Genomic DNA, 17,521 nt, shown 5'->3' on the forward strand with positions numbered 1-17,521 from the left:
CTCAGGATATGTTCCTGTTTATCTGCACAACAGCCCCCTGGAGTGGGCAAATGGGAATTAAATTCAGAGAGGTAAAGCCACTTCCCCACAGTCACACAGCTCACAAAGGCTGAGCGGGGGCTAGAGCTCAAACATTCTTTCTCCTTGGGTTGCATTCACACTTTGCAGTCTAACTCACAGGCCCTCGGGCGTTGAGCATTAATGTCCCCTGGCTCACGCTACTTTCAAACCTTCTCTAGCGCTTCCCATGTTTCCTCTGGCTCCAGGTTGGAAGTAGGCACCAGCTGGGTCCTCGGCATCTCTAGAAGACCTAGAGAGTGTCGTGTATTCAGGGCACACAAATGGGGGACCAGGTTCTAGGCAATGGAGCCGACAGGCTTCGGGGCCACTTTCCTTGGGCAGAGCCAGGCACTCACAGGTTCTGTGGCACTCACAGACCTCCAGGCGAGCAGGGGCAAGGGTCAGAGGTTGCTGTGGCAGCCACAGGCTGGGGTCAGGTCTTGAGGCTCCCGGGCAGGAGGAGAAGTGCTCATCAGAGCCCTTTCAGAACCTGAAGTCCAGCGCCCCGTCTGATGCTCAGCCTGGTTGGGGCCTCACCTTGGGAGAGAGTCCATGCCTTCCTGAGGCAGCCCCTCCACTCCACTGTTAGAAATCAGCACTCTCTCCCCATCTGCTTCCCCCACAGTCAGCACAGAGACCCAGACCTCAGGGCTGGAGAGGCCCAGCTGCTCCACAGCAGCAACTGCCCTTAGTGCCTCTCCTCAGAGCCAGGCCTGAGCTGAGCCCCTGGACTCGCTTAATCCTTCAAGGAAGGGTGTATTATTATCCCGTCTCACTGATGAGGAAATGGAGGCACAGAGAGTGTCAATGACCAACCCAAGGTCACACAGCTGGTGGATGAGGAGCTGGCACTGGAACCCCATGTGTGTCCCCTCCCAACCCCTGTCTCTGGTCACAGGCCGAGCCAACACTGCAGGGGGACCTCACCCAGAATGCCTGATACCCAAGGAAGCTGTCCTCCAGGCACCCCTGCCCAGGAGCCATCCAGACGTCCCTGGCCATCCCCCATCCACCTCGCTCCAGGAAGCCCTAGACCCTGTCTAAGGGCCCAGAAGGCGCCTGGCAAAGGGGGAGGGAGCCGGGGCCGGGACCTCTTACTTGATCTCCGTCTGGCCGCCAGCCTTCCGGGCGATCTGTACCAGCTCCTTCCCATACCGCTCCTCCGCTTGGGCCCTGCAAGAACAAGTCTGCCACTGAGTCTCCCCAACTCCTGCTGGCGGCAGTTCCCTCAAACCTCTGCACCAGGACCCACCCAGTCAGCCTCTGGGGGCAGGCATGGCCCTCCAGGCTCCTCCTTGAGAAAGTTAAGCCCCCAGCCCTTCCTCTAAATTAATCTTCGCCAAATGCAGGCACGTGTGAAGGGACATCAAATTATTTGCCCACTTAGGGGAGGCCCAGGTCTGGGGAAAAACAGAGGAGCCGCATTCCTGCTAGTTTAGAGCAGGGGCGCCCGGCAGCAGCGTGGCTGGGACGGGGCCTCGGCCCACCCAGCGATGCTCACCTCTGCCGTAGCAGCTCCTCCACGTCTTTGCACATCTTCCTGCCATCCAGCAGCCGCTGCAGCAGCACCTCGTAGCCTGTGTGGGCCGTGAAGTCCCTGCACTGTGACACAGGAGGAGGATGTGTAAGGGCCACCCCCAGCAGTGCAGGTTGTGGGGGGCACTGAGCACAGCCTGACGAGGACCCCCTGACCACCTCCCCATCTGCCTCCATCTCCCCTCTTTAAGGCAAGTTCTTGGGATTCAGGACCTGACTTCACACAGGCACATGGTAGGTCTTCTCGAATCTGTGGAGGTGCATGCATGAGCCCCGCCTGGCAACGGAGTCCAGGACACATCGACTCCAACACAAGACTGCCATGGAAGGGCCACCACCAAGGTCCCATGATGACAGCCTTACAGGGTTCCCAGCACTGCTTGCTCCTGTCACCTTCTCAGTAACCCTATTACCTCAGCTAAGTGAGAAAACGGAGGTACAGATGGGTGAAGTGCGCCTGGAGTGAGACAGCTTGAAAGCCATCTGGTCTGAGTCCCTGATCTTCATCCCTATGCTATATGACCTCTGCAATGACAATAGCCATTGTTGTTTCTTTATCAACAACTGTGTGCCCTCGCCACACCAGGCCCTCAGTGTGAGCTCAGGTAATCCTCCCACGTCTACTAGATGAGGGGAGCATTGAGGGTGAATTTGGTCAGGACTGGGGCATACCCTAACACTCGTGTAGGACGCATGTAGGACACCCAGCACACCTAGGACACCCAGGGTCGCCCTCTTAAGCAGGGTGGTGGGGAGAGGGGCATCTTGAAGAATCCAGGACACAGCTGATTCTCCGCTGCCCGGCACTTGCTCAGCCTGTCCTGGTGTTCCTGACAAATCCGATTTTCCTCTCTCACCTCGGGAGCAGATTCTGAGCTGCTTGGGCAGGAAGTTGGGGAGGGAGGTAGTATTTGAGACTGTGAGGGGACAGAGGGTCTCGCAGGGCATCCCCAGGCCTACGGAGTGGGCCGGGGCCAGGGTGCTGCTCCCAGCTCTCCAGGTGGTGCTGCACACAGGCCAACTGCAGGGAGAGAGATGGATCCTGGGCGAGGTGGTAAAACGGCCTGCTGAGAGGGGAGGCTTCTGTGTCTGACCTGAGCCTGGGTCCCATATCCATTCTTGAGGCAGGACCCCCAGGCCCCAGGGTGCTCAGCCAGGCAACTGCAAATCGGGCAGGCCCTGAGACTGGGCACCTAGTCTGTCTTTTCCATTCCCACAGATCCTCCTCCAGAAGCATCCCCAGAAATTCCTGAGGGCCAGGCTCAGCTGTCTAGAGGGTAACAAACCAGACGTCTGGGCCCTGGCTGGCCACCCAGGGCCCCAGCAGGAGGAGGGTGTCCCCTCAACCCCACAGGCCTGTCCTGCGGCAGGCAGCAGTCCCGGCGTGCAGGCTGGTGTTACTGAGCCAGGCTTCCATTTCTGCAGCTTTCCTGGGCAGCCACTTGCCCACCAGCCAGCCAGCAGACAACAGCTTCCCGCCCCTCAGCCTCTGCCCTCCCTCTGGACGCCCAGGGCAGAAGCCTGTGGCAGCTGGGAAGGAAAATTAATCTGAAGCCTCAGCATCCTGCCCTCTCCCCATGAGGGGGTCACTCTGAGCTGGACACCAGCATTCAGGCCCAAATTCCACGGACCACCAGAGCTGGGGGACATCTCGTCCAGTACCCTTAAGTCCTCAGGGAAACTGAGGCCAAGAAAAGAGAAGGACCTGCCTGAGGTGACACAGGCAGAGGTAGGGCGGGAATCTGGACTTGTAGGGGACCTGTTATTAATCCATGATGCCTCTGGGAGAGATGGCGAGAGCTGACCAGGGAAACACCTGCTGGAGACCAGCCCCATGGCAGGACGCTCCACTCTTCCCTGCCAGCCCCATGCCCAGCCCTGACTCTCTAGGGGAACCCCTCTGTCCTTATCAAGACCCCCAGAGTGGAAACAGAAGCAAAACCAAACCTACATTGGCCATTCTGGAGGAGGGAGAAGGCAGCAAGGTCCCTGCCGCTGCAGGCTCAAGAATCTGGTTCAGCCCCTACTCAGAGCCACAGTGGTGCTGGCAGGGCTGCGGCGAGTGAGCCACCATCACAAGTGTCACAAGCGACTCGACTGTTCCGAGGAAGTGCCTGACTCCCTGGGGGCGGCTCGCAATGCCTCCTCAGTGCTGCACCCCTCCCCCAGCCTGCATGCTCCTCCTTCACCCCCACCCTAGCCACCTCCTCAAGGAGATGGGTTCTGACTCATTGCTCAGAGCGGGGCAGAGTCAGGTTCAGTATGCTGTTGAGGAAATGAATGAACCAACCATTCAATCAGTTAATCAGTTGGTCCTGCAGTTTCTCAGCACAAGGCCCAGCGCAAGAATCACACCCTCCAGGGGGCCCACCTGGCCTTCCTTTTCCACACTGACCCAGCTCCACCCTGTAAGTACCTGGGCCCCCTGCCAGTCCCCCATGGTTAAGGGCTGACATTTTCACAATATGGAAGCTACCAGAAGGCAGGGCCTTTTACCTCCTTCAGTCCACTGGCAGCCTCTGTCACCTGAAACCTTCCAGTGGCCTTACCCTTTGTGAAATTGCCATTTATGGAGTCCACCTGCCACACATTGCAGCAAGAACATCACAGCCATTATCCTATTGAAAGCACCACACCCAGAGAGGTAAGGATGGTGCCGAGGAGGCCCAAAGATGGGAAGTGACTACCTGAGGTCACTCAAGTGGTAAAGGTAAAAATCTGGGATATAAACCCAGGTCGGCCGGTCTTCAAACCCACATCCCTGCCTCAGTTAGTCAATAGACAGCCCAGCAACTATTTTCATTTTCAAACATCAGAAAGTGATTAAAAAAAAAACTTCTCAAAATGATTGCTCAAATCCTCTTCCTCTCAATCAAAGCTATATTTCGGGCTATCATTCAGTTACCATGGACTCACAGAGCCTGGGCCATGCCCAGGCTGGGCCAGAGGAGTGCTGCCCTAGAGAAGGGCTGCACTGGCTCTGCAGACGTGTGCGCTGATAGCCAGCAACCAGCCAGAAGCCCCGCCCCACTGCGTGGCATCTGGGGCAATCCACCCTGGGGTAAGTGCTACTTGGCGAGCAGTTGCAGTCTCATCCTTTGGGAGGCCCGCTTGCATTGCCATCCATGCTGTGCAGCCACTCTGGGCCTCCCTTTCCCCATGGAGGGGCCAGATGGGGGCAGTAGGGTGTCTCCCAAGGCTCCAGGAGGAGGTGCTCAGGACAGCTCTGGGCAGGAAAAAGCATATTCCTGCCTCAGCCTCAAGGTAGTATGAAGGCCTGGGGGCTCTGCTCTGCCCAGGGACAGCCCACCTGCTTCCTTCTCTAGGTAGGTCTGGGTGTAAGCCATTGTCCAGACCTGCGAGCTGGCCTTGGCCCTGCCATGCCCCCACTGGGTGGGTAGAGAAGCAGCCTCCGTACCCACCACCGCTTCCTCCTTTTCCTGCCCGTATCACTCTCGGTGGCTACAGGGGCTAGGCCACAGAGACCAGGGCCCCGAGCAAGCCACTTCCTTTCTTGGGACCTGGTTTCCTCATCAAGAAAGTAGCAGCAGAGGCCAACCTCTCTCCTGGTCCTGACAGCCCGCCCCTCTAGGTCACAGACCCATCAGGGCAGACTGTGGCTGCCAAGTCAAGGAACGTGCCCAGGCCTGGTCTGAGAAACTGGATAGAGTTCAGCAGACTGGATATGGGTTCACACCCCACCTTGTGACCTTGGTCATTCTCACCTTCCCTGTAAAAATGGGCCTAATAGTGCCTGCCACCTAGGGTTGATCTGAGAAGCCAATCCAATAACGTGTTCAGGTGAGAAGATGAGCACAAGATCAGAGGGTGCGTTGAGTGGAGTACTAAGCTAAGGATTACTACCCCCATTTTTCAGATTAGAAAAATGGGGCTCAGAAAGGTCATCTAACCTGCTCCGGAGCCTGCAGGGACAGTGGGGATTTGAACTCAGCTCTCCCAGGCCAAGATCTTGGCTCCTAACCTCCTCTTCCCTCTCCTCTCTGCAAAGCCCCAGCTTAGTGGCTGTTCAGCAAGTGGTGGCTCCCCATGCCCTACCTGCCACTGCCCCCGCCAGACGGAATCTCCCCCAGCTGTGGCCAGGCTGGAAGAAAGGAGTTATCTCCCCACCATAGCCCACACACACAGCCTCCCCGACCAGAGGGCCCATTTAAAAGGCTGCCAAACCTTTTCCAAACACTCCCTGCATGGACTTCCAGAATAGAACGTACATCAGAGGACAGCTAAACCTCTAACCTGAGAGAGAGAGGCCTGGGTTTTGATTCCAATTTCCATCTGCCAGGAATAAGCTGGGTAGTCTTGGTAAAATCTCTTGCCCTCTCTGAACCTTCCTGACTGTGAAATAGGTATAGGGAAAGGAAGTGACCCTCAGTTGCCTTTCCAGCGGGGAGGCTGATGTATGTCTGCTGGTTTTTGGAAGCCATGGTAACTGGTGGCTGTATCTTACCTAGGGAAGTCTGAAGTCAGAACGTGGGTCGGAGCTGCCTGGGAGGCCGAGGGAAGCGTGAGGCCTTGGGTGGGAGGGGTGGCATGTCCAGGAATTGGCCCTGATACTTTTCCTGGGAACCAAGTGGTGGCCATGGAAGGTAACTGGGAATAGCTGCCTTGTGACTCTGCCCATGAGAACTGCCTCACAGGGAGGGAGGAGCCCCCAAAAGAAGCTGTGTGGAGTGGACTGGTGGGCGCAGCTGGGAGGGTCAGAAGCAGACAGCTGCAGGGAATGGAGCGCTGGGATCCTCCAGGGAGGCGGAATCACCAGAGAACCCACTGAGGTGCCCAGGAGAGAAGGAGCTGACCCGCGGGCATCTGCCCCCTGCTGCACCGGAACCAGCTACAACAGCACCTGGAAGATAGGCCTTTCACCCCTTTGGAGTTACTGACCCTGCACCCCACCCAGTCTGCAGAGGCTCCAGAAGCAGCTGGCAGTGTGGGTGCGGGTAGAACCTGGCAACTGAAGAGGCTTCCAGTACAAAGCTAGGAGATGGGGAGAAGCTTTCGGTTGGACAAGAGTAAAATTCTGATGTCAGGTTGAACTGGAGCGAATTACTCCTGAAAAGGACTAGAGAAGCTCTAATACCTGCCCAGGGGCGGTGAAAAGAGAGCCATAGCAGCTGTGAAGGTAGGAGAAAGGAAAGTTGTTTCCTGCTTGCACCCTGCCAAGTTCAAAAATCTTTTTTAAAAGTTCAAAAATCTTTCTAACATCTGACATGCTCTTGGGTCGGTAGGCTCTTCTTTTTTTAAAAAAAGCACCTTTTATTGGTGGGAGGGCAGACAGAACAAGGTGACTAGGCTCGATCCCTCTCATCTTAGAAGCTGAGGACGGAGATTTTGAATGACCCTTGCCAGGCAGGCCTGCGCCCGGGCAGCTCTGCCCTCTCCTGCCAGTCTAACGACAGGAATGGCTGCAGCCGGGGCGCCTGCCCTTAGTAGTTTACTAGTTTACTAGCAACTAGTTTATTGTTGCTTGTCTTCTGTGGACTGAGAAAACAAACCATTAGGATTGTTAGGAAACCTGAGGTAGTGAGCTCCGAACTCTGGAGACGGCAGCTCTGTGAGGCAGAAAGTGGGTCTGTGTGGTTCCCTGCTGGGTCCCAGTGCCCAGCGTGAGCACAGCAATGCTCAGCAAACACACTGAATTAAGAGCTGAATAAGGACCTCAGGGAGGCCCTGGAGAGGACTCAGCTTTGTGACTGCTGGCTCCTGAGGTGCTCCATGGAGGGAACCAGACGGTTTGCTTGCCGATTCAATGACTCATTACTCAACACCTCTAAATAAACCAGACAGACTCATCTCCTCTACTTCTTACAATAGTAAAAGATTATATATTATCCCTACTGTACAGATAAGGAAACTGAGGCTCAGAGACACTGTCTCTCCACTGCCCCTCAGCTATTACCCCACAGTGTGACTCATCTCCACCATTATTGGCTGGCAAATTGAGGAAGGCAAAGGGCCAAACACCCAGGTATGGCTTGGATGAGTGAATGGATGGATGGATGGGTAGGAGGGAAGGAGGGAGAGAGGGAGGAAGGAAGGAAGGAAGGAAGGAAGAAAAGATGGGTGACCAGAAACTTCAGTAAGCAACCGGTTGCTCACCCAGAGTATCCTAGGAGGAGGGGCAGGTAAAGAGAGGGGACCAAGCCACAGCCCTTGAGGAATGCCGTCACCTGCAGGCTTTTGTGGGGGCATCAGGAACAGAGGGATCAACGCTGGTTGGTGTCCCAAGAGAGCCAGCCAGGACTCACAGGGGTAGAGACCAACTCCGGGTCAATACAAGGAAGGGTTTTCCAAGAGCCCAAGTAGCTTCAGACACAGGATGCAGGGCGAGCTGCTCTGGTGGGTGGAGAGCACCCATCGCTAGCGGTCTGTTGGCGGCTTAGGGATTCTGCAGAGGACTCAAGCCTCAGACAACGTATTGTACTAGGTGTTCCCTGAGCCAAGGATGGAGGGGTCCACGCATAAGCAGATAAATGTGGATTTATTTGCTGCTTTTCTAAAATGGCCCAGGATAGGTGTCGTGGGGAGACAGCCAAGAAGGCAAAGACAGACTTTTATTTTTAAAGAACAAAAGCATGTTGAACGTAGTTAGACAAGCTGCTCTGGGTTCAGCTGGGCTGACGGGAACTTGAGATTAGAAATGTATTTCCAGAGAGCCCAGCTCTCTACTGGCCTTAGTCTGATGGCCTGGCCTCCCCAGGGCCTTACAGGGCCCCTCCCCATAGCAGCCAAGCAGCCCATCTGGCTGGGCCCCTGAAATGTCCAGCTGCTCGGCTTGGGTCCCCGCTGGGCCCCAACATGCTGGGGAGCCGCAGGCCTATGGCTGACGGTCACCCCGCAGCCTTCCGGGGGCCCCGCCAGAGCTCTGTGAACTTTCAGGGGCTCCCAGGGATCCCACATAACCCAGTGAGAGTAGGGGGGCAACAGGAACACCACAAGAGGACCTACCGTGTGCGCCTGGGGCCTCTTATCTCAGTAATACTGACCAGATGCAGGATGTGAGTGTTGGAGGAAAGTGAGGATCCAAGAGGTTACGTAACTTGTCCAGGCCCAGACAGCAATTGTGGGCACACCTGGCTCTCAACCAAGGTCCCTCACGCTAGAAAGCTTTGTTCTTTGAAATAGGCTTCCTCCATCATCAGAAATGAACGTTCTCCCTACCACACTCCCCTCTCCCCGTCTTGTGAAGTACTACCTACTTCTCCTCTGCTCTCCTGAGTCTTAAAGGCCCAACTCAATGCCCCACTTCTTCCTCCTGCTTTAGGAAACCGTTAACATGTAGAAACCAAAAACACGTAGCACAAGGGGCGGGCGGGGAGCGAACACACGTCTGGGCAGAGGCCTGGAGGTGGGAAGGAGGCCCTCAGGTTTAGGAGGCTGGCAATCTGATGCTCGGTGCTGGAAGTGGCTGCAAGCAGTGAGAAATCTGAGGGAGCTGGAGCCAATGTCTGAAGAGGGAGCCTGAGGCCAGCTGGAGGAGAGCCCTGAGTCAGGCAGAGCAAAGAGTGGGGCTTCCCAGGAGTTAACGGAACCAGGGCCGGGTTCTGAGTTCAGGGGAACAGATGCAGACAGGTAGAGCACATGTCTCTCCATGCCTTCTCACCTCCAGTCCTCAGAGAACCCTGTAATGTCAAGACCGTGCTATTATTGCCTCATGTTACAGATGAGCAACTGAGGCTCAGCCAGGTGGGTGACTTGACCAGGTCACGCAGCTCCTTTGTACGGCCTCTGCCAAGCTGATTTGGCAGCGGGAGCTCACTAGGATTTAGCAATGTTGGGGGTGGTGGGGCAGGAGGCAGATGCCAGTGGCCCAGGGTGAGGGCAGGTGGAGAAGGGAGGTGGTGGGACCCAGGGGATGATTGATGGAGGGAAGGAGGGAAATGAGCCACCCCTGACCCTGAGCCCTGGAAGAGACTCTGACCCCTTCAGGCACTGTCCATCCCCGGCCTATGGATGGCCACATAGAGCTCTTGCTGCATAGGCTCCAGCTTGTGAGCGACCAGCCAGAGACTGGGGGCTGGCACCAATGGTCCAGGTGCCATCCCTGCACATCTCCTTGCCCAGGTATCACTCCTCCCTCGCCACCTACACCTGCCAGGGGATGCCTCACAGGAACACCACCCCAGGAGGAAGTCCAGGCAGGGGGTTGTGGGAGGAGCTCAGGCACATTGGGTTCTCGTCCTGGCCAGTTCCGTGCACACAGAGTGTGACCTTAGACTTAACCTCCTGAGCACAGATTCCCTCCTCTGTAAAATGAGTGTGAACATATTGCCCACCTCCTAGGGGCTCTGAGGACTATATGAAATAATATATGTAGGCGACCAACAAAGGGTACCCTGACACTTAATGAGCACCTGGAAAATAGTGGCCATGGTGATTAGTACATAGTAAGTAAAAGTAAACCAAGAAAGGAAATTAAAAAGGACAGCTGGGTTTGAATCCTAGCTGTGCCGCTTATCTGGACTGGTTGCTCCCAATCTCTCAGCCTCAATTTTTCACCTGTAAAGTGGGAGGAACACTTAGACCCCGCACCCTCAGGAGGCTGACGTGGGTGCCTTGCTTTGTGGCTGTGAGTTGCTGCATGTGTGTGCTGAGGTGTGTCTCCCCTAGGTTTGAGACTTTCTCAAGAGATGGCCCCTACAGCTGCAAGGGAGCCCCACTCCCATCCCCATACCTTTCCCCAAAGGCAGGGACAGACCCCTGCAGCCTCTGGGGAAGGCCCCTCAATCTCATCTGCTGGCCTCAGCAGGTTCCGGGCCTCAGAGCTGACCCTGGGCTCTGGCTGCAATGCCCTCCAAGCCTGGGGGCTAGGTGGGCTCCTGCACCTGCAGGGGGCCTGCACGTGGGGCTCCTTGCCCTTGCTAGGCCATTAACATGCATGTTGCCACATCTCAATCTTCTGACCATGAAAATTGATTTAATACAGACAAGGCGCCAGAGGCTCAGAGAGTCGAGGGACTCACCAGGGCCAGCTGTGAATGTAGCCGAACGGAAGCAGGGCAGTGGGTTCTAAAGGCAGCATGAAAGAGAAAGATGGCACCCTCCAAGTAAGGTTCTGTATTGGAGACTGGGAAATTGTTCCACCCTGCCCAGCACAGCCCGTGTGCACCTGGCCTAGAGCATGCTGTGGGAATATACATCTCTAAAGAGAGCAAGAGGCCACCCCCTGGCCCTGGGGTGTGGGGCCTACCTGAGGGAACTCTGTGCTGCTCTCTGGAACCATTCGCTATTTCGCTTTCCTCTCAGCCTCTCACTTGCATCCACGTTGGTAAGACTTAAATCAAGACTCTTGGACCCTGTATGCAAACTCCCTCCCTTGTTGAATCTGCAGTCCCTCTAGGGTTGGGAGTTATCTAAGGATGAGGGTGAAATTCCAGCAGCCTCATGGCAGTTCCTGCCCTGACCCAAGGCCTAGTCTCAGCTGCTGGTCTTCCCCTGGCCCTGGCATTAGCCACACACTTGTTCCTTTGATTCCTGAGTCAATTTCCATCCTCTTCTGTGTCAGAGTGAGACTTATTGCAGACACTAACACAGCACCTACTGCCGTGCTGCCCTGCACTGAGCACAGCCCACGCCCCACACTCTGCTTAGTGTTCATGACAACTCCAGGAAGCTGATCCAGAATTCTGTGCTGATCCCCTTACCCACCACCCCAGCCCTGCTTGCATGGACTGTCCCCAGCTGACCACTACAGTCTGAGGTCCCCATGCCTGGGAGAGTGGGCTCAGAGCTTGTCCAGGATGAAGGGAAAATGTTGAGGAGGTGACCAAGAAGGGGACCCCTTCTGCTTCAGTGGCTGCTGGCTGGGAAGTCAGGGGCCAGAGTCTTGCTTTTCAAAAGTCCTCAGGTCCAGGCAGACTGAGGCCAGGGTGGACATCAATTACCTGCTGGGCCTTCCTACGATCTACTGAGGAAGTTGGTGACCCTGGCCTGTGGGCAAACCCCCCTTGCAGAATAGAGCTGGTGGATCCTCAAGGAAGCTCAGAAGTCATGGGCCTTCCCAGGGGGCCAGAAGATGCGGAAACTATCCCACCATCCTCAGGAGGAACCTCTCTAAGGAGGGAGTCTCTCCAAGTGTGCCCAGGCTGGGAGACTTATGGCGGGTTTGTCATAGACTCATGGCCAATCCAGATTGGGGAACCTCAGGAAGGCTAAATTCTTAGTTTCCTCACCTGTAAAATGGGAATGATAAAAATTACTCCATTAAGGAACACAAATAGCCAACAATCTTGAAAAAGAAGAATAAAGTTGGAAAACTCACACTTCTTGACTTCAAAACTTACTACAAAACTACAGTGATTAAAATAGTGTGTTACTGTTATAAGGACAGACATATAGACATCTCTATAGAATAGAGAGCACAGAAATAATCACTCACATATATGGTCAAGTGATTTTCAAGAAAATCAAGACCATTCAATGGGGAAAGGACAGTCTTTGCAACAAATGCTGGGAAGCTAGATATCCACATGCAAAAGAATGAGTTGAACACTTACCTTACACTGTATACAAAAATTAACTCAAGATGGATCAATGACCTAAATGTAAGAGCTAAACCTGTAAAACTCTTAGATGAAAACATAGGGGAAAAGCTTCAAGACATTGGATTTGGCAATGATTTCTTGGATATGACATTAAAAGCACACTCAACAAAAGAAAAAAATAGATAAATTGGACTTCATCAAAATGAAAAAATTTGTACATCAAAAGACAGTATCAAGAGAGTGAAACGACAATCCACAGATTGGGAAAAAATATTTGCAAATCATATATAAGATGAGGGATTAATATCTAGAATATATAAAGAACACTTACAACTCAACAACAAAAAGACAAACAACTCAATTCAAAAGTAGGCAAAGGGCTTGAGTAGACGTTTCTCTAAAGACGATATATAAAATGGCCAATAAGCACATGAAAAGGTACTCAATATCATTAGTCATGAGGGAAATCCATATCAAAACCACAATGAGGGGCTGGCCTGGTGATGCAGCGGTTATGTGCACACATTCCGCTTTGGCGGCCGGGGGTTCACCGGTTCGGATCCCGGGTGCGGACATGGCGCCGCTTAGCACGCCATGCTGTGGTAGGCGTACCACATATAAAGTAGAGGAAGATGGGCACGGATGTTAGCTCAGGGCCAGCCTTCCTCGGCAAAAAGAGGAGGATTGGCAGCAGTTAGCTCAGGGCTAATCTTCCTCAAAAAAAAAAAAAACCCACAATGAGATACCACTTCATGCTTACCAGTTTGGCTATGATTTAAAAAAAAAACATATCCACAGAAAATAACAAGTGTTGGCAAAGATGTGAAGAAATCGGAAGGCTGGTGCATTATTGACGGGAATGGAAAATAGAGCTGATGCTGGGCAAAACAAGTTGGCAGTTATTTACCTAGATAAACACAGGAGTCCCATAGGACCAGGCAATTCCCCTCATAGGTATACACCCCAAAGAACTGAAAGCAGGAATGCAAACAGATATTTGTCCACCCATGTTCACAGCAGCACTATTCACAATATTCAAAAGAAGGAAACAACCCAAGTACCCATCAACAGATGAACGGATAAACAAAATGGGGTATATACGTGGAATGCAATATTGTTCAGCCGTAAAAAGTAATGAAATTCTGATACATGCTAAGACATGGATGAACCTTAAAGACATTATGCTAAATGAAACAAGCCAGATACAAAGGGACAAATACTGTATGAGTCTACTTATATGAGGTTCCTAACACAAGCAAATTCATAGAGACAGAAAGTAGAACAGAAGTAGGAGCTGAGGAGAGGGGGCTGTAGAGCTAGTGTTAAATGGGGACAGAATTTCTGTTTGGGATGATAAAAAGTTCTGGAAATAGGTAGTGGTGATGGTCGTAGAACAATGTGAATGTACATAATACTGCTGAATTGCACATTTAAAATGGTTAAAATGGTAAATTTTGTTACGTATATTTACCACAATAAAAAAGTAATCATATAAGGTTATAAGGTTAAAAACAGAAAAATAAACCTCTATCCTCTACTCATTCACAAGTGAGTCAAATGAGGTCATGGAAATGGTAAAGGTCAGATGTGTGCTCAGTACTCACGACAGCAATGCATCCAGACTCCCCACGGTTATCCTCACCAGTGGTTCCCCACCCTGCCTGCACTTTGGAAACACTGGAGAACTTTGAAAAGTACTGATGCCCAGCCCCCCACCCCCAAATTCGGATGTAATTGGCCTGGGGTGTGGCCTGAGCATTGGGATTTTTGAGAACTGCAGTCCCACAAGATCTGGCTCCCTGTTACACTTCTCACCTTATCTTCAACGACTCTCCACCTCCATCACTCTGCCCGAGCCACGCAGGCCTCCTTGTTGCCCCTTGAACATGTCAAGCACTCTCCTGCCTCAGTCCATCACCCCTTCTTTTCCTCCCCAGCATGGTTCAGCTTCCGTTTTCCCGTTTGTGCAGCTGGGAAGCCCTGAGTTCCATCTGGCCACCCCATCCCCACCCTGGCTGCCAGTCCCTAGAGCTCCAGCTGGCACTTCCTATTGCCCAATAGTGGCTGGCCTGTCAACACCAGCGGAAGGGGCTGTCACTTGCCTGTCTGCTCTGTCACCCATTGCTCAGAGTGCCAGGTCTCAGCAAACCACCCCAACTTCCCACTAACCCCACAGGGCTCTTTGATCCAGGCCTGGGAAGGTAGCAGCCAGGCCTAACTCAGCAGCCCCGAAGTCCATCTAGGCGGCATCCCCAGGCCCACATCTCCTCTATAAGCCTCAGTTTTCTCTCTGTAAAATGTTAATAAGAATACCAACCGCACAGGGCTATTGTTGGAATTAAATGCAGCTGGTCACTTGAGGCCATGGGAATGACTCTCTAATGGTGGAATTTAATATGCAATGGCGAACAGAGCTGGGGAGGCATTCTGGGAATGGGAGGGTTCACAATGAGGCTCGCCCTGTAGGTGCATTTCCAATGATAAGTCTGAGTCCCTCAGGACCTGTTTCTGGTCTGCTAATTCCCTATGGTTAGTAGCAGAAGATGGTCCCCTTAGAACTGCCTTGAGTCTCCCAATCTTCAAAGCCTTTATCTTAAGTGAGCATCACTCTGACATCCTACAGATGAGGAAACTGAGGTTCAGAGAGGGGAAATGATTCTCCGAGGCACCCCCAGCAAGTGAGGGTGGGGGCCAGGGGAGGCTTCAAAGAAGCCTGTTCCCTTCTGAGCCTGGAGGACAGGGAGTGACTGCGTCTGCGAGGGAGGGACCTTCTAGACCTCCTCCAGTGGGGAACCCCGGCGTGGGCAGCCCCAGGGCCCAGGGCACCACTCTCTCTTGCTGGCAGCTGAGGTGGTTTCAGTTTCCTCACCAAGTTCCCTCCATTGTGTGGTTTGCAGCGTCAGCCAGGCTCTGGGTGAGGAGGACCAGCATCCTGCCCACAGCCTGCAGCCTCCAGGCCCCTTTGCGTGGGAGGAAACATCCACCACTGGAGAGGATGCAAAGAGGCAGAAGAAAGTATCTCTGCCACCACCTGAGGCTGGTCAGGACCTTTCACAATCCAGCTTGGGCCTTCCCTTCCTGCCAGTCACCCTGCACAGTCCTCTGGGCCAGCAAGCTGTCTCCCAAACCTGCTGTGCCCACTCCTCCTTCCACACATTTGAACATGCCATTTCTTCCACCTGGAGTGCCATTTGCCCTCCTGCCATCTCCCAAATCCTCACCCACCCTTCAAAGCCCAAGCAAGGCCCTCCCTCTCCAGTGTAGGGGCTACCCCAGCTGTGTAGGTGCCAGGAGCAGCCAGGAAAAGTACTCGCGTTCCTGGGAATTGGAGTGCCAAGAGTGTCATTGAGAAGCTGATCTTGTTTTCCACCAGGAATAAAATCGAAGGTGTGGGTTATGTTCTTGATCCAGGACACTGCAACCAGAAAATCCTACAGGTGACCATATGCAGGCACCACAAAAGCAGAGGCAGCATAACCACAAACCTCTGCAATCTGCTAACACCGTCAGACAGCGGGCTACATCCTATGGAAGGGGCACGGAGGAACCAAGCACTCGGGTCCCGGGGGGCCCACATACCACAAAGTGTGCACAGAGCATGCGGAAGGGGCAATGCTATTGAACCACAAATCTCACCTGAAAACACCATCTCGGCCTTGAAAACAGGAATTGCTTAGTTTTGCTTTTAAATATTTTCCTATTAATGACGTACACAATCTGTGTTCACTTGCAGAAAATTAGGAGGGAAATGGAGAGAAAAATCACCTTACTTCCAAAACATAGAAACTATTGTTAACGTCTAGAGGGCCACTCTTTCATCCTACAGAAATTATAATTGAACCAAGAACAAACCAGCCAACGCCCTTGAATTCAGGGGCAGAGCATGATGGCATCCCACAGACCTGGATGGCAGTCCCTGCTCTGCCCTGGACATGTGACCATGGACCAGGCCCTTGACTTGCCTGTGCCTCTGTGCCGGAGATGGGAGGACAGTGACAAGTCGTTCCTTGCAGGGTGGGTTTGGGGACACGTGTGGAGTGACTGTCATCATGCCTGGTACATAACGGACACTCCACAAACAGGCACTGTAGCTGCTTCTCTGCGGATGATTTCAGTAGCTAGTACTCAGAGAAAAAAATCTCATGGAGCTTAAATGTCTTCTTTTTCATTTTTAATTGTGTAATTTAATTTTTTCAATAAGTAATACATTTACACAGTTCAAAATGAAGCAGGATAAAAAAGTACAGAGTGAAGGAACTCACTGCCACCCAGTCCTGTCCCCTATCCATCTCTCTTCTCTCACTCCCCCAAGGTCATCACTCTAATTTGTTCTCTGTGTGTCATTCCAGAGATTGTTGGGTTCACACAGCCTATGCCCATGCAAATGCTTATACCCCTACCTTTTACAACACGTCACGTACCAGACACACCATGTGGCTCTGTGCTTTTTATGCATAATGCCATGTCTTGAAGAGCTTTCCCAACCAGATCAGGGAGGGTGTCCTCTTTCCTTCTGACAGCCACGGCCAGGGAGGTACTGGAAAGGCAGCTGGTGTTGGCAAACACGGGACAGCCAGGGCCTCCCTCTCCTACCTCCTGTGCTGTCTGCAAGCCCCTGTTCCTCAGGAGGACCTGCTCTTCAGCCATAGGCCTCCTGAGCCTTCAAGGCCAGAGGGCCTGCCCTGCTGCACACCCTCCCATAAATTCTGAGTAGCCACCAGCAGAGTCCCTCCAGTCCCGCCCTCCCAGCCCCTTCCAGGCCACTCCGGTCCCTCCTTGCTGTGTAAAAAGGCTCCTGTCCAGCCACAGGACGGTGAGGGGTCCCAAAGTGGCCACTAGTGCCAAATGCTAGAGAACTGGCCTCACTCTGTCACTCAGGAATGCCTCCTTTTCTGGGAATCTACCCAAGGAAATAATTCTCAAATGAAAAACCTTGATACACAAGACTCTACCATTCCATCACTGTCCAGATGGCAAATAATTAACAGTAACCTAAATGTCCAACAATAGGGGTTTGGATAAATGCATCATAGCATGTCTGCCAAATCCACAGGCTAGAGGACCATGCAGTCATTAACAAAGGTGTTTTGAAGATCAGGAAATCACACCCATACCCACACATGTTCAAAATGAAGTTATGTTGAAAAGCGGGGGAGTCATACAACAATGTGAATAGACTTAACAGTGCTGAACTGTACACTTAAAGTGGTTAGGGTTATAAATTTCATGTTAGGGATATTTTACCACAATTAAAAATGCAAAGAAAAAAAGGTGGAGGAGAATACAAAATCATGTACACAATCTGCTTGCACCTATGTAAAGTAATCTTAGGGGAACATAGCAAAATATTACTAGTTGTCTCTGTGTGATAAGACTAAGAGTGCTTTTTTCCTATTTTTCTCTATTTTCCCACTTTTAGGATCTTA

At 52.7% G+C, this 17,521-nt stretch overlaps 1 protein-coding gene across 3 annotated transcripts in view; it reads right to left on the minus strand.

Annotated features, from left to right (window-relative positions):
* The window catches only part of PSTPIP1 (proline-serine-threonine phosphatase interacting protein 1), a 41,244-nt gene that overhangs the window by 18,929 nt on the left and 4,794 nt on the right, over nucleotides 1-17,521 (minus strand). Inside the window, exons 1-3 of one of the 3 annotated variants that reach the window (XM_046650871.1) lie at nucleotides 16,517-16,564; nucleotides 1,562-1,662; nucleotides 1,159-1,233 (exon numbers count right to left, since the gene is read on the minus strand). The exons of 1 other annotated variant lie outside the window; for it this stretch is intronic. In XM_046650871.1, coding sequence (XP_046506827.1) covers nucleotides 1,159-1,233; nucleotides 1,562-1,662; nucleotides 16,517-16,528 — 188 coding nt within the window. In that variant the 5' untranslated portion in view covers nucleotides 16,529-16,564. Of the gene's footprint in view, nucleotides 1-1,158; nucleotides 1,234-1,561; nucleotides 1,663-16,516; nucleotides 16,565-17,521 lie in introns of those variants that run through there. One more of the 3 variants, XM_046650864.1, reaches the window with a different exon arrangement.

Source organism: Equus quagga, chromosome 2, assembly GCF_021613505.1.
Source record: "Equus quagga isolate Etosha38 chromosome 2, UCLA_HA_Equagga_1.0, whole genome shotgun sequence".
Classification (NCBI taxonomy): domain Eukaryota; kingdom Metazoa; phylum Chordata; class Mammalia; order Perissodactyla; family Equidae; genus Equus; species Equus quagga.